Source organism: Somniosus microcephalus, chromosome 4, assembly GCF_052327205.1.
Source record: "Somniosus microcephalus isolate GS21.2 chromosome 4, FLI_Smic_1.0, whole genome shotgun sequence".
In the NCBI taxonomy this organism is placed as follows: domain Eukaryota; kingdom Metazoa; phylum Chordata; class Chondrichthyes; order Squaliformes; family Somniosidae; genus Somniosus; species Somniosus microcephalus.
In genome coordinates, this window is record NC_140990.1 from 51,371,814 (window position 1) to 51,384,519 (window position 12,706).

Sequence of the window (12,706 nt, forward strand, 5' to 3'; positions counted from 1 at the left end):
CATACCATCTTGGAGTCTCGGTCTCGGCCACAGAAACTCCTATCTATCCCCCTTACAAGTGAATCCCCTATCACTATAGCCCTATCCCTCTTTTTCCCACCCTTCTGTGCAGCAGAGCCAGTCATGGTGCCCTGAACCTGGCTGCTGGTGCCTTCCCCTGATAAGTCATCTCCCCCAACAGTACCCAAAACGGTAAACCTGTTTTGGAGGGAGATGACCGCAGGTGACTCCTGCACTACCTTCCTGCCTTTACCCTGCCTTTTGGTCACCCATTTACTGTCTGAGCTAGCCTTTACCTGCGGTGTGACCAACTCACTGAATGTGCTATCCACAACATCCTCAGCATCGCGTATGCTCCAGAGTGAGTCCATTCGCAGCTCCAGCGCCGCCATGCGGTCTGCTAGGAGCTGCAGCTGGACACACTTCCTGCACACATAGTTGTCAGGGACAGTGTCCCTGATTTCCCACATGGCACAGGAGAAGCATGACACGGGTCCGAGCTGCCCTTCCATGACTTAACCCTTACAATACCCTTTTATTTACTACGATTTAGCTTAACTATTGAATTCTACTTAGAATAAGTTTGTGAAAGTACTCACCAACCAGTCACCTACCTGTTTTCTGGTGTTGTATTTTCACTGCCGCCTCCTGTCCTGGAACCTTCTCCACAAAGTAATATCGGCAAGGAATAACGAATGTCTTGATGGCTGGGTCCTGTGAGTGATAACAGCAAGAAGAAGGAAATTTGAGTAGTCGTTTTCTTCTTTTACAGGATTTGTGAAAGTGGTCGGCTTCCTTTCTGTGGAAAAGTTGAAGACTGTGGACAAGGATTATGACATTATATGGTTAGATAACATCAAGTGAAGACGAGGAGTTAGTAGAGTGCCAATAGGACTGGCGTAGAACTGGTATTTACTTGTTTTGTTGAAGAAGTTTCAGGTTCTGGTTGAAAGTAGTTTACTTGAAGTTTTAATTGATTTCTGATATGGTTATGGGACTTTGTATATTGTGGTGTTATTTAGTGTTAAAGCCTTCCTTAATCGAATGAACGAACGAACGAACGCTCAAGTGAACGCACGCATGCGGACACAAATAATAAGCACGTACACATGCACACACAATGGAACTTACGTTCGACCGAATGAAGGGCCCTCGCTCCCCAGGATGAAAGTGGGCATCCTATTGGGTGAGCGTGAGGCCTGCCAGGACGGATGAATGAACGCACGTATGCACGGAGGTAGATAAATGACACGCACGCACGCAGACATGCACAATGGAATTTACGCTTGAGCGAACGAGCGGAGGAATGACTGACTGAATGATTGAGCGATGCCAGTAGGACTGGCGTATACGGGTTCTTTTCTTGGTTTATTAAATTGTGGCAGTTTGTACTGTAAACATTATTGATTTACCTGTAAAAATTTATTATTGTATTTATATTGTTGACCATAAAGCTGCTTTTGAGGCTTTATCCTTTTTATTGTGGTCAACAGGTAATACCAAGCAAAAATGAAGAGTCACTAGATTGCCAATAGGACTGATGTAAAATTGTTTTTCACTATGGGTACCTGTACTGTTAATATTATTGGTTTATCTGTAAAATTTACCACTGCATTTATACTGTTAACCCTAAAGCTGTTTTTAGGGCTTTGTTTTATTGCGGCTAATGAATGTAATGGATTTATCATGTAATTGATGAGTTATAGCAAGCACTACCATATTTAAATAAATATGTTTAATAAAAAAAAATCCCGGGAGGACGCGGGCCGCTCACACCCCGAGCTCAGGGAGCGGGTTCATGAACCCCGGGGGGACGCTGGCTGCACACACCACGAGTGCGGCCCCAGGCCCCATTATTAAAACACTCAACCTTATCCGCTTCACAAACACCCGGGATGGGCCTCAGGCCCCGAACAAGAGCCTCCGGGCCGGGCGTCTGCCCCGAGCGGGGCGGCAGCTGCGGGGCTTTCTCCTGGTGACAGGCCCGGGGTAATGGCCGCCATCTTGAGAGGCTCAGGGGGAAGCAGGGCGCATGCGCGGCCCCCTTGGCCAGGAACCAGGAGGAGAGAATCTTGTTTTTCTATACTGGACTCACAGTGATGGCTTTTGTAAACTCCTTTTACAGGCTGTGAGAAGGGCATCATTTACACACCGCAAACTCAAACCAAACATCACATCAAGATCTGACAGAGTCACCCCATTCATCAGGACCCGAATATCATCGGCCTCTGAATGTGGAAGGAGAAATGTTTGTCTGTTCTGTCTGTGGGAAAATATTTCAAACAGCAGTGTGACTGGAAAAGCACTGAGACACACACATCCGAGTGAGAATGATCCAGTGCACTGACTGTGGAAAGAGCTTTAACCAGTTACACAGCCTGAAAAAACATCGCACCGTTCACGGTGGAGAGAAACCGGACACGTGTTCTGTGTGCGGACGAGGCTTCAACCGATTGTCCAACCTGAAGAGACACAAGGACACCCGTACCATGGAGAATCCGTGGAAATGTGGGGACTGTGGGAAAGGATTCCATTACCCGTCTCAGCTGGAAACTCATCAACGCAGTCACACTGGGGAGAGGCTGGTCACCTGCTCCATGTGTGAGAAGGGATTCACTCGCTTGTGCATTCTCCAGACACACCAGTGAGTTCACACTGGGGAGAGGCCGTTCACCTGCTCAGTGTGTGGGAAGGGATTTAATCAGTCATCCAAACTGCTGACACACCAGCGAGTTCACACTGGGGAGAGGCCATTCACCTGCTCTGTGTGTGAGAAGGGATTTAATCGATCATCTAACCTGCTGACACACCAGCGAATTCATACTGGGGAGAGGCCGTTCACCTGCTCCGTGTGTGAAAAGGGATTTAATCAATCATCCAACCTGCTGAAACACCAGCAATTTCATATGTGACTGCAGGAGTTGGATTCTGCTCTTAATCACATCCAGGACGGAACCATGTTCATTCTGACAGTTGGGGTTTGTTTCTGCTGCTATTAATAACCCCTATAACTGGGCTGGATTTTAATATTCTGGATATATAGCTGATTGAGTTGACGGGGCTGCAGTGTTTATTTAAGAACCGCTGTCTGATCTTTCCCCTTAATTTCTGATGAAAGTCCCTGAATTATTTTACAATAAAATTATGAAATTTTACTTCAATCCTAAATTGATCTTTGGTACAAAATCTACAATTCAGTGTCTGAAAAGTTCCACTGATTAACATCTCCAATTAGAAAGTGCTGATTAATCCTTGCTGACAATTCTTACTGACTTGCACATTACACACAGTGGCACCTCCATTATCCACCAGAAAGGGAAGTGGTGGAGAATCGAGAGTCCCCAAATGTTGCCCCTCCCGTCTGGTACAGCAATCCCCTCGGCACGGGAATGGAGACAAGTCCAGTTATAGTAACGGGATGAGTTTAAGGTATTTACTCAGACGGGCGAAAGGTGGGAAGTGGTGTTCCACGGGGATCGGTGCTGGGACCACTGTTGTTCACCATTTACATGAATGATTTGGACTTGGGAATCAGAGGTACAATTTCAAAATTTGCAGATGACACTAAATTGGGGGGTGTAGTTAATACTGAGGAAGACTGCAATAACATCCTTGTAGAATTACTCAGTTGTGTTCAGTAAATAGCAGTATCATCTTTTAATTTGCTTTGACTGATCACATCACTATATAGTTACGTGAAAAACAGAAATCATTAACAGCTCCCAATTTCAGAATTGTCAGATTCAAACTCAACTTCTTCCAAGTACAATCTAACATTTCAAAAATTGTAATGTATGTAGGCGAGATATTAGGACTGTTGTCTAACACAATCCAAACACACTGACACACAGACAGATGGGCAGGTGTAGCTTCACAGCGAATCCTTTCAAACCTCACTAAAAAGTGGCAGACGGGTAATCCATTGTTCACTAATGGAGTTGTGATCTTTGTAAATTAAGAAAGGAAATGCATGGAAATGTGTCAAAGAGTTGATTAACAGAGTGGGGCATCATCTCCCTTTAATTTCTATTTCTGACACCAGGCAACAGAAAAAGGTCATTACAACACGACATAAACAGACTCTTCAGGTGTGAGACATCAGACTTCAGAACAACACGTCTGCCAGCTCTGGCCACAAACCTCAGTACAGTCAACCTTTCAGCAGCTGCAGCCCTGATTTAAATAACTAGTAGTTTAACATGTCTAGTAGAGCTTTTTGTATCAAAATAGAAGAAATGTATTTGTGACACACACACAATTAATAATTACATCACAATGTGATTGTGAAGATTGATTATCACCTCTTGATACCTTCCATGCCCACCGATCGAGGATGGTATCAAGTGAACCAGTGGACACCGCCTGCTAAGAGCAGGAGAAGATTCTCCGACTTACCCACCCCCCCTCTGCTCCGGGCGGCCAAAGATTAGGAGCGTGGGTTTTCTGCCCTCGCAGCGCGTTCCTATGCAGAGCTAGACAGGTAGCTAACAACTTGATATCTTCCCATAAAAATCACAAGGCTTGACTTTTCTTGTAAAGCTTTACTGAAAGATTCTTATTGTAAACTGAAATACAACACAGAAATGGAAGCACACATTAGTATACAAGCACATAACTGATATGCATACACAAATTTAGGTACGCCTGAGCAACACAGTACATTTGGCATGTAACTTACCAAACACGTGGAAACACAGCTTACTGTGAATATACATTTAGCAAACTGGAAGGCATTCTCTTTAAATTAGCCCTGTACATAGTGCATCAAAATACAGCTACAAGTTAACCAGCTAGACAGAGAGCGAGCACTTCACGGCTAGCTGTGTAAGTTTGCTTACGAGAAAAGTTACAAACTAAACATTTTCTGCAACATACAGTGTACACTAATCATCTATAACATTCTCAAGTACTTACAGACAAATAATATCCAAGACTCAGGCGTGGGAACAATATAACTTCCCAGAGCATGTGCCTCTGTAGGTCTGTAGTATATGGTAGTTTACTTTACTGCACTTACTGTGCTTTACTGCACTTTACTGCGCTTTTACTGCAGTTGCAAGGTACCAAATAGCCACTAGGTGGCAGCACACAATGAGAATCGACCCAACTTACTCAAACCCCTGAATTAACTGGCAAACTAACATAAATTGCTACAGAGAGACAGCACACTCCCCGCTTGGTACAATTCCATTGTACCACTACAGATACAAAATAAACCTAAAGAAAACGTCCTTTGGCTGCAAACATACTCAGAATCCGTTCTCTAGGTTTCTTCAGAAAGGAGGACTATGATCTCTGAGACTGGCCTCAGAAACACTTTGACAGTACCCTCCTTGACAATCTTCACCTCCACCTTGCAGACCCTCTTGTCCCTGCTCGGCAGAGTTTTGACAACCAGTCCCACTGGCCATTCATTTCTGTGTGCTTGGCTGCCTTTCAGCAAGACAGCATCTCCCACTTTGACATTTGGCTTGTCTTCTGTCCATTTCCTACGGCCCTGTAGGGTGGACAAATACTCTCCTCTCCATCTCTTCCAAAAAGTGTCTGCAAGACACTGGACTTGCTTCCACTGCTTCCTGTGCAGCTTAGCCATGTCAAAGTTTCCAGAGGGGGCTGAAATAGCACTCATATTTTGAGTCAGGAGCATCGTTGGGGTGAGGACTGCAGGCATGTCTGGGTCGGTGGACACCGGCACCAGGGGTCTTGCATTCATGATCGCCATGACTTCAGCCATGAGAGTGCTCAAGACATCATGTGTGAGATGAGTAGGTCCCGTCCGAAGCAGCATAGCATCCAGAATAAGCCTGGCAACACCGATGAGCCTCTCCCATGAACCACCCATGTGGGATGAATGCGGGGGGTTAAACACCCACGTGCATCCTTTCTTTTGGAGGTAGCTTCCTACCTCTGCGTCGTCCGTGTGGATGTCCAACTCCTTACAGGCACCCACGAAGTTAGTCCCTCTGTCAGAGCGGAGAAGTTTGGCTGGACCACGGATTGAGAAAAACCTCCTCAGGGCATTGATAATGCTGTCTGTTGACATGGATTCGATCAGCTCAATGTGCACAGCTCTGGTAGACATGCACGTAAAGAGCACCGCCCAGCGCTTGCTGCCTGCACTACCTCCTCTTGTGCGACGCATCATGATGGTCCATGGCCCAAAGACGCCAAGGCTCACGCTGGTGAATGGAGGCTCTAGAGTGAGTCTGTCAGCGGGCAAGTCTGCCATCTTTTGGTCCTCTAACATCCCTCATAGCTTGCGGCAGGTAACACACTTGTGGATAACGGAAGAAACCAGACGCTTGCTCCCGATTATCCAGTATCCGGCTGCTCGGATAGCTCCTTCTGTTATGTGTCGTCCTTGGTGAGCCACTTGCTCATGATAGTATCTCACGAGTAGTGTGGCAATGTGATGGGTGCGCGGGATGATCAGAGGGTGCTTTTCTTCTCTTGACAAGTCTGCGGATGATATGCACCCTCCGACCTGGAGCAAACCATCTTCATCTGTAACTGGGTTGAGCTTTTAAGTGGGCTTTGCTTGGGGAATGTCTGTCCCTCTTCAAGACATTTGAATTCCTCCTTGAAGACATCATGCTGGACAGAGCGAATGATCACACCTTTGGCTTGTGAAAGCTCACTTGTGCTGGATACTTCTTTAGAACATTTCCATCCTTTGCATTCTACGTTGTCCGAATTCCCCTTGAAGGATGCTGCTACATGAATGAGTCGGGCTGTGGTTTGTCAGAGTGTTCTCCAGCTTGAGAATCGCTCAAAGCGTTGTGAGCCCAACTGAGATTCTGAGGCTTTGGTGGCCAGGGTCGTGACTTCAGGCCGAATCTCGGTATCAGCTTCAGGCTCCACAAGGGTGAAGGGATTGGGCTCAGGAGTCTCCTCTGCATTGACATTAGACAGGAAAGAGGGGCCCGAGAACCAACTGCTTTGCTGTAGGTGTGCTGCTGGTATAGACCTGGTAGCATGGTCTGCAGGGTTCAGGTCTGTGGAGACATAGCACCACTGGTCAGGGTGAGTGGATCGTCTGATACGAGTCACCCGGTTGGAAACATACACATAAAACCTTTTTGTGGAGTTGTGGATGTAACCAAGTACAATCTTGCTGTCCGTGAAGAACTTGACGGTGCCCACATCGATGTCAATCTCGTCTCTGATCAACTCGTACAGTTGAACAGCCAACACAGCTGCACAAAACTCGAGACGTGGAATGGTGTGGGCAGGCCGAGGGGCCAACTTGGACTTCCCCATAACAAATCCCACATGGTATTTCCCATCGGTGTCAGCTGCTCTCAAGTAGGCCACAGCTCCTATTGCTACTGTGGAAGCATCTGAGAAGATGCACAGCTCTCTTCTCTGTGTCGAAGACAGCGAGCCTGGAATGTAGCACCTCTCTATGTGCAGGTCTTCGAGAGCCTTCAAGGACTCCTTCCATTGGTTCCATTTTGCTTCTTTTTCTGGGAGGAGTGGAGCATCCCACTCACTCTGATCCGATGAGAGTTCCCGTACTAATGCTTTTCCTTGCATTGTTATGGGAGCTACAAACCCCAAAGGGTCGTACAAACTGTTGACTGTGGACAGGACGCCTCTCCGTGTGAATGGCCTTTCTTCACGGGACACCAGGAATGTGAAGCTGTCTGTTTCCAGGTTCCAGGAGAGCCCCAGGCTCCGTTGAAGGGGGAGAGGATCCATTCCAAGGTGCAAATCCTTCAGATCCTTGGCACGGTCCTCTGCAGGGAAGGCTTCCATCACCTGTCCACTGTTTGATGCTACCTTGTGTAGTCTCAGGTTGGACTCTGCCAACATCGCTCTGGTTCTTGTCAGGAGATCTATTGCTTCTTCAGGTGTGGTAACCGAGGTAAGGCCATCGTCAACATAGAACTGTCTCTCAACAAAATGCTTCGCATCGGAGCCATATTCTTGCTCACCTTTCTGAGTAGCTTGCCTCATGCAGTAGATAGCCACAGCAGGTGAAGGGCTGTTTCCAAACACGTGGACCTTCATCCTGTACTCCACCACATTCTTGTTGATGTCGTTGTCCTCATGCCACAGGTAGCGGAGATAGTCCCTGTGGTCTTCTCGGATGACGAAGCAATAAAACATTTGCTGCACATCTGCTGTCAGGGCTACAGGTTCTTTCCTGAACCACAGAAGAACTCCCAACAAGGTGTTGTTCAAGTCTGGGCCGCTGAGGAGTTCATCGTTCAGAGACACTCGTTTACATTCAGCACTTGAATCAAACACAACTCGTAGCTGGTCTGGCTTTTGTGGGTGATACACACCGAATGTTGGCAGGTACCAGTGTTCTTTACCTTCCTCCAGAGGTGGAGCAGGCTCGGCTTGGTCATTGTCCAGCATCTTCTGCATGAACTCTATGTAATGGCCATTCATTTCTAGCCTTTTCTCCAGTGTTCTCCTGAGTGAGCAGAGGCGCTTCATAGTTTGTTCCCTGTTACTCGGAAGACGGCGTCTGGGAGAGTGAAATGGTAAGGGTGCCACCCAGCTGTGTCCATCGTCCTGGTAAACCTCCTCATCCATGATGGTTAGGAAAGCTTTGTCATCCATGGATAGTGCTGGCTTGTCATCATCCTTGGACCTTTCAAACACTGAGCATCCTAGGCTGTCTGTGCTCACAGTGAGGCCTGCCTCTTCCTCACAGGCAGAGGAGGTTGACCTATGATGCTGCGTCATGCCATCGTAGTCTTCCTTTACCTGGATCCTGTTTGGGCATGGGCTGAGAAAGGAAGTGCGACCATTGTGCAACACATTTGCTTTATAGATGTTGACACCTGCTGGTTTGTGGACTGTTCCCAGGCAAACTCCACCCACGAGGACCCATCCCAGGTCAAGCCGCTGCACATAAGGAGCATTGTGGGGCCCGTTGATTTGCTCACGCACCTTGTGCACCCTTAAGATGTCTCTTCCCAAGAGCAGGAGGATTGGAGCGTCCGGGTCCACAGCTGGAATCTTGTTGGCAACTGGCTGTAGGTGGGGCTGATGGCGTGCGACCTCTGGGGAGGGAATTTCCGTCCTATCATCTGGCATCATGTCACACTCAATTAAGGTGGGGAGGGGAAGCTGTAGTTTCCCATCCATGGACTCGATCATGAAGTTCCCAACTCTCCTACCCATAGTCTCTGTTGTCCCTGCACAGGTTTTTAGCATGTACGGAGCTGCGCTGGCCTTGACTTCAAAGAGATTGAAGAATTCTGTCTTCGCTAGAGACTTGTTACTTTGCTCATCAAGCACTGCATACATTTTGATTGCCTTCTCCTTTCTCCCTGCAGGATATGCTTTAACCAAGCAGATTTTGGAGCATGAGCGTGGGCTGCTTGCATTTCCACAAACCTCTGTACACTTGGAGGTGACTGAAGAAGATGTGCTTTCGCTTTGCTCCCCGCTATCCTCTTTGTCAACCGCAGCACTCTCGGTGGTTGAAGGAGGAGGACCTGGATGCAGGGCTGCGATGTGTTTTTCACTGTTGCACTCAAAGCACTTGATTGTCGCCTTGCAGTCTTTTGCCATGTGCATAGTCGACCCACAACACCTGAAGCAGCTGCGAGTCTCTTTCAGGTATGATTTGCGCTCATCAATAGGCTTGTCTCTAAAGCTTCGACACTTTTTGAGTGGGTGGGGCTTCTTGTGTATTGGACACTGACGATCTGGGTCATCCACTTTATTCCCAGCAGAACTGGATTGGTTGACTGGGGGTTCGGCTGGAACATCTGTTTTGTGCACGCTCACAGAGGCTTTGTTGCTGTACTTTGTGGGTTTCTCTGTTCTCGAAGGAGCGTAACTGCTGGAGGTGGAGAAAGTGAAACTTGGATCATTCCTCACCTTTGCCTGTTGTTGGACGAACCTGGAGAAGAGAGAGAAAGGGGGAAATGCCACTCCATTGTCCTCCTTGTACTTGGATCCCTTAGCTATTCATTTCTCTTGAAGGTTGTAGGGGAGCTTTTCCACTATTGGGTTTACCCCACGAGCTGTATCCAAATACGAGAGGCCGGTCAGGTAACCTTCTCCCTTTGCACACTCCAGTTCGAGGAGAATGTCGCCCAGTTCTCGGAGCTCGACATTATCTTTGTTGGTTAGCTTCGGAAAGTCCTCAATCTTCTTGAGCAGTGCGTGTTCAATGACTTCTGGTATCCCATAACAGTCTTCGAGACGTTGCCAAACCAGGTTGAGGCCTGCTGTGGGATTGCGGACGTGCGCTGAGCGAATTATCTTCGCCTGTTCTGACGACTCAGCTCTGAGCCACATTTTCATCAAATCTAGTTCTTCTCTGGCTGACAGATTCAAGTCCTTGGTGGTACTCAGGAAGGACGCTTTCCATAACCAATAATTTTCAGGACGGTCATCAAATTCTAGAAGGCCTGAACTTAACAATTCTCGGCGGATAAGGTACCTAGCGAGGTCTTGTGCACCTTGTGGCTCGGGTGAGGACTGCTTGGCTGGATTGGCCGAGTGCTGTGGAGGTCTCTGCAGGTAAGTCTTATTGTTTCTTCTCCTTTAAGCTCAGTGTCTCCAAAAACAGGCTGTTTGCTACTGTGGTGAGTAGCTGGTTCTGCGTCGAGATACCTGGATGTTTCCTTGAAGAGCAATTTGGAGTGTTGTTGGACATACTCACTTGTACATTGCACTGGACTGAGGGGCTGTTCTAGAACATATGCTTCATGGCTGGGCTCCCCGCCTTCGTTCTCCTCACCTTCTTCATAAGCTGCAGCTTCAGCTTCAGCGGCAGCGGCAGCTCTCTGGCTTTGGAGAATGTGGAGACTGGCGTCGAGGTCAGCTCTCTGCTTCATCGCACTAGTGTCGAGGTCAGCTCTCTGCTTCATCACACTAGTGTCGAGGTCAGCTCTCTGCTTCATCACACTAGTGTCGAGGTCAGCTCTCTGCTTCATCACACTAGCTTCTTTTTCAGTGAAGGACAATTGAGCCTGGGCAGCTTTTGCCTTGGCATGTGCTTTGGCGGCTGCAGAAGCTGTCGGTGACGACGGTCTGCTGGACCGCCGAGATGATCTAGAGGATGCTTTAGAGGACTGTGACTTGGCATCATTTGCTCGGAGAGGCTCATGCTTCTCGATTGGCTGGTCGACGTCCTCTATGGTATATTGTCTTCCTGAGCGTAGACTCATGGTAGCTGAGTGGTATCTTCTTGTGCTTGAGCCCGCTGTGCTGTTGTATTTTTACTTTTCTGCCCTCGCAGCGCGTTCCTATGCAGAGCTAGACAGATAGCTAACAACTTGATATCTTCCCATAAAAATCACAAGGCTTGACTTTTCTTGTAAAACTTTACTGAAAGATTCTTATTGTGAAACTGAAATACAACACAGAAATGGAAGCACACATTAGTACACAAGCACATAACTGATATGCATACACAAATTTAGGTACGCCTGAGCAACACAGTACATTTGGCATGTACCTTACCAAACACGTGGAAACACAGCTTACTGTGAATATACATTTAGCAAACTGGAAGGCATTCTCTTTAAATTAGCCCTGTACATAGTGCATCAAAATACAGCTACTAGTTAACCAGCTAGACAGAGAGCGAGCACTTCACGGCTAGCTGTGTAAGTTTGCTTACAGAGAAAAGTTACAAACTAAGCATTTTCTGCAACATACAGTGTACACTAATCATCTATAACATTCTCAAGTACTTACAGACAAATAATATCCAAGACTCAGGCGTGGGAACAATACAACTTCCCAGAGCATGTGCCTCTGTAGGTCTGTAGTATACGGTAGTTTACTTTACTGCACTTACTGTGCTTTACTGCACTTTTACTGCAGTTGCTAGGTACCAAATAGCCACTAGGTGGCAGCACACAATGGGAATCGACCCAACTTACTCAAACCCCTGAATTAACTGGAAAACTAACATAAATTGCTACAGAGAGACAGCACAGTGGGGCTAAAGTGTAACCAAGAGTTGAGGAGCAGCCCCTTCAGGTAACTATACAGGGGCTGAAACCTCTCACACTGAATATATACACGGCCCATGGACTCCTCTAGGCTGCAAAAACCACAGCTGGTCTTGGAGTACGGAAAGGAGCTTAAAAACTGTTGCACACGACAGCTCCTTGCAACAGTCTCCACCCCAGATCCTCAATGGTGCAGGGAAGGACCCCCGCGTAGAGAGCTCTCCATTGGGGAACCTCGCCTCCGCCGGACAGCAAGATGACCCGCCAGTCGGATTGAGATTGGGCAATAAATAAAATTAATAAATAAATGATACAGAAACCCGAGTCCCCGAGTCCTCAGCCTTGGTGTGAAGTACGCTGGCCACCAATTTTCCGTTACTAACTCGCACCTCAGGCCCCACCCAGTCTGGTTTAATTACTAAATGTTTTCTAACTGTGATTTCTAACTCGAGTTCAGGCCTGTCATTCTGACAGAAATTTACGAGGCCTCATTTTTTTTGTGACCTACCTGAGAGGCTTTAATAAACTGGCAATAAGGTTTTATTTTAAAGGTAGAATGTGGTGAAAAACACCACTAGCGATGCCTCAAAACTCACGGACAGAGAAACCCACTTCATCAGCGCCCCTGCCACAGGACTCAATATCCACCCCCTCCACCACTGGTGCACTGTGTCTGCATTATGTACGGTCTACAAGATGACCACGGTCAGGCCGTGTGGAGTCAAGGGCCAAGCAGCAGAATGGATGGAAAGATCACTACAAACTTCCCT

The 12,706-nt window shown here is 47.4% G+C and overlaps 1 protein-coding gene across 1 annotated transcript; it reads left to right on the forward strand.

Moving 5' to 3' along the window:
* The first annotated feature begins 685 nt into the window (after window positions 1-685).
* Window positions 686-3,155, forward strand: LOC147118858 (uncharacterized). Its single transcript, XM_085984643.1, has 2 exons — window positions 686-908; window positions 2,126-3,155. The coding sequence occupies exon 2, from the start codon at window positions 2,331-2,333 to the stop codon at window positions 2,646-2,648; it is 318 nt and encodes a 105-aa protein (XP_085840769.1). The 5' UTR covers window positions 686-908; window positions 2,126-2,330; the 3' UTR covers window positions 2,649-3,155.
* Window positions 3,156-12,706: the final 9,551 nt, after the last annotated feature.